This window comes from Camelina sativa, chromosome 1 (genome assembly GCF_000633955.1).
Source record: "Camelina sativa cultivar DH55 chromosome 1, Cs, whole genome shotgun sequence".
Taxonomy (NCBI): domain Eukaryota; kingdom Viridiplantae; phylum Streptophyta; class Magnoliopsida; order Brassicales; family Brassicaceae; genus Camelina; species Camelina sativa.
In genome coordinates, this window is record NC_025685.1 from 11,515,320 (window position 1) to 11,517,570 (window position 2,251).

General features: G+C 38.1%; 2 protein-coding genes across 2 annotated transcripts in view; both read left to right on the top strand.

The window, feature by feature from the left end:
- On the top strand, positions 97 to 724 carry LOC104706857 (probable E3 ubiquitin protein ligase DRIPH). Its single transcript, XM_010423087.2, has 3 exons — positions 97 to 137; positions 244 to 322; positions 397 to 724. Exons 1-3 carry the CDS (start codon positions 97 to 99, stop codon positions 601 to 603), a joined length of 327 nt encoding a protein of 108 aa, XP_010421389.1. The 3' UTR covers positions 604 to 724.
- LOC104706868 (CRM-domain containing factor CFM3A, chloroplastic/mitochondrial) overlaps positions 972 to 2,251 on the top strand; it is a 4,631-nt gene continuing 3,351 nt past the window's right edge. Inside the window, exons 1-2 of the mRNA XM_019228424.1 lie at positions 972 to 1,927; positions 2,084 to 2,249. Of these exons, the coding sequence (XP_019083969.1) occupies positions 1,094 to 1,927; positions 2,084 to 2,249 (1,000 nt within the window). The 5' untranslated portion in view covers positions 972 to 1,093. The remainder of the gene's footprint in view (positions 1,928 to 2,083; positions 2,250 to 2,251) is intronic.

Consider the following 2,251-nt stretch of genomic DNA (forward strand, 5'->3'; position numbering starts at 1 on the left):
TTTTTTTCATATCTTTAACCTATATATGATATATTCTGATTATATTTGAAGCGTTTTACGACTCTTTTGATTTGTTCGTTTTACAGCAACAATGAAATGATACTTCCAGATATAAAATCTCCCTACATACGTGTAAAGTAAGTATTAAGTTTCTACTATAATCTCAATTCGTTTTCTGTGTATGTGTGTGTAGGTTGAATGTGTGGTATATATTGATTCTTTGATTTGTTTTTATATTCACAGAAATGGAAACATGACTGTCTCAAATGTCAAGAAGTATCTAATGGTTAAGATTGGTGGTGTCTTTGAAAACGAAGACGAGGTAACTAATATTTTCTCTATCTTTGTCTCTCTCCTCTCTTATCTAATGGTTAATATTCTGACCTCTTTTTGTAGGTGGAGATATGGCTAGGGCATGAGCCACTGTCTTCTTCACTGACACTACAAAACGTGATTGATTGGTGGGTTCAAATAACTCCATTGCCTAAGCGTCAAAGCGCAATGGTTGGAGACTCAGCTGCTGATTTCGTCATGGTTCTCCATTACAGTTTCAAATCTGAGTGCTCTGCCTCTGGTTCTGGATCTGGCTCTGGCTCTGAATAATTCTTCTCAGAACATCAAACTTTTTATCCTTCTTTTTTAAAACTCATTTCTTGCTGTGCAAGAAAACATGAATAAGTTCCTTTTAAAAGACTTGCTAAGTTTAGCATCTTTCTTTATATAATCATTGCTGAGACCTAAATATGGAAACCCTTTGTTTATTTGATTTTGCTTGCTTGCGACTTTTGAGGATTAAAAACGGTATCGTTTCGTACTATATATAGAGTGGCTCATTTTAGCCAGTTTAAGTTATATTGTTATAAGATGCGCTGGATTTATACTTTGTTTGGTTTAGTTAGGGTTAAAGGTAGATCTGTATCCAAACAAGGCTCTAGACTCTAGTTATCTCTCCACTCTTCTTTTGCCCGCCATGGATAATAATAACACAGAGCCAGAGAGCTTCGTGGCGGCTAAAGCTGACATTTTTATTGCAAAATTCAACTTTTTAATGAATTGGATTACAGAAACATTGCTTTGTTGATTAAACCCATCAATGGCGATGAAACCAAGTCTCCATTTTTGTCCAACTACAGTCACGAAGAAGTTTGTCTACTCGTTTCAAAGCTCCTTAGGCTTCCGTTTTTTAAGGTACAGTTCATCAATTTCACTTGGGTCTTGTAAAGGTGTTGCCTTTATTTCAAGAAATGATCAAACTCCATCGAGGAGATTTAGCTTAAGTAGGGGTGGTGGTAATGGTGTGTGGTTGGAGAATTGGAATAGGGTTCAGAAACGTCATCAACCTAAACCTCCTAAAGTAGTTGTTAATTATCGTAAAGAAGGGAGCTTTTCTGGGTCAGGTGATAATAGTAGTAGAGATGGTGATGGTAGTACAATGGAGAAGATTGTGGAGAAATTGAAAAAGTATGGTTATATGGAAAATGATAAGGAGGGGCAGAATCAGGAGATTGAGCAAGAGAGAAGGATTGAGAAAGGATCGGTGGAGGATATATTCTTTGTGGAAGAAGGAAAGTTACCGAATGTTAGAGGTGGATTCACTGAGGAATCGTTACTTAGTAGAGATAGTGGAGAAGTTGGGTTTCCTTGGGAGAAGATAAGTGCAAAGGAGAAGAAGGAGTTGGAAGCAGAGTGGACTGCGAAGAAGGAGAATAGATACTCTTTGGCGGAAATGACACTTCCGGAATCAGAGTTAAGGAGGTTGAGGAATTTGACGTTTCGAACAGCGAGCAAGATGAGGATTCGTGGTGCAGGTGCGACTCAGGTGGCAGTGGATGCAATTAAGGAGAAGTGGAAAAGCGTAGAGATTGTGAGATTAAAGATTGAAGGAGCAAGTGCGCTTAACATGAGAAAGATGCATGAGATGTTAGAGGTTTGCTTCTTCTGTTCCCCCCCAATAACTGTATTTGGTTGCATAAGGCTTGCTTTAAGTCTAATGTTCAATATGAAAGCATAAGCACAAGCTTTTGTCAAATGCCCTGTCCTTTTATCTTGTTAAAATGTACTTTTATTTCCCTCTCTATGACAGAAAAAAACTGGGGGTTTAGTGATTTGGAGGTCAGGGACTTCCATCTCTTTGTACAGAGGTGTCAGTTATGAGCTGCCATCAGGAAAATGGAACAAGCAAAGAAGAGACGAGACGCAACCTTCTTCCTTACCTGAAACTACAACTATGGTGGATAATAGTGATGAAAAA

Excerpts from the sequence above, each read along its gene's own strand:
- LOC104706857 (XM_010423087.2), top strand. The coding sequence starts at position 97 with ATGATACTTCCAGATATAAAATCTCCCTACATACGTGTAAA. Across the intron at positions 138-243 it reads TCTCCCTACATACGTGTAAA|AAATGGAAACATGACTGTCT; the intron begins GTAAGTATTAAG and ends TTATATTCACAG. Across the intron at positions 323-396 it reads TCTTTGAAAACGAAGACGAG|GTGGAGATATGGCTAGGGCA; the intron begins GTAACTAATATT and ends CTCTTTTTGTAG.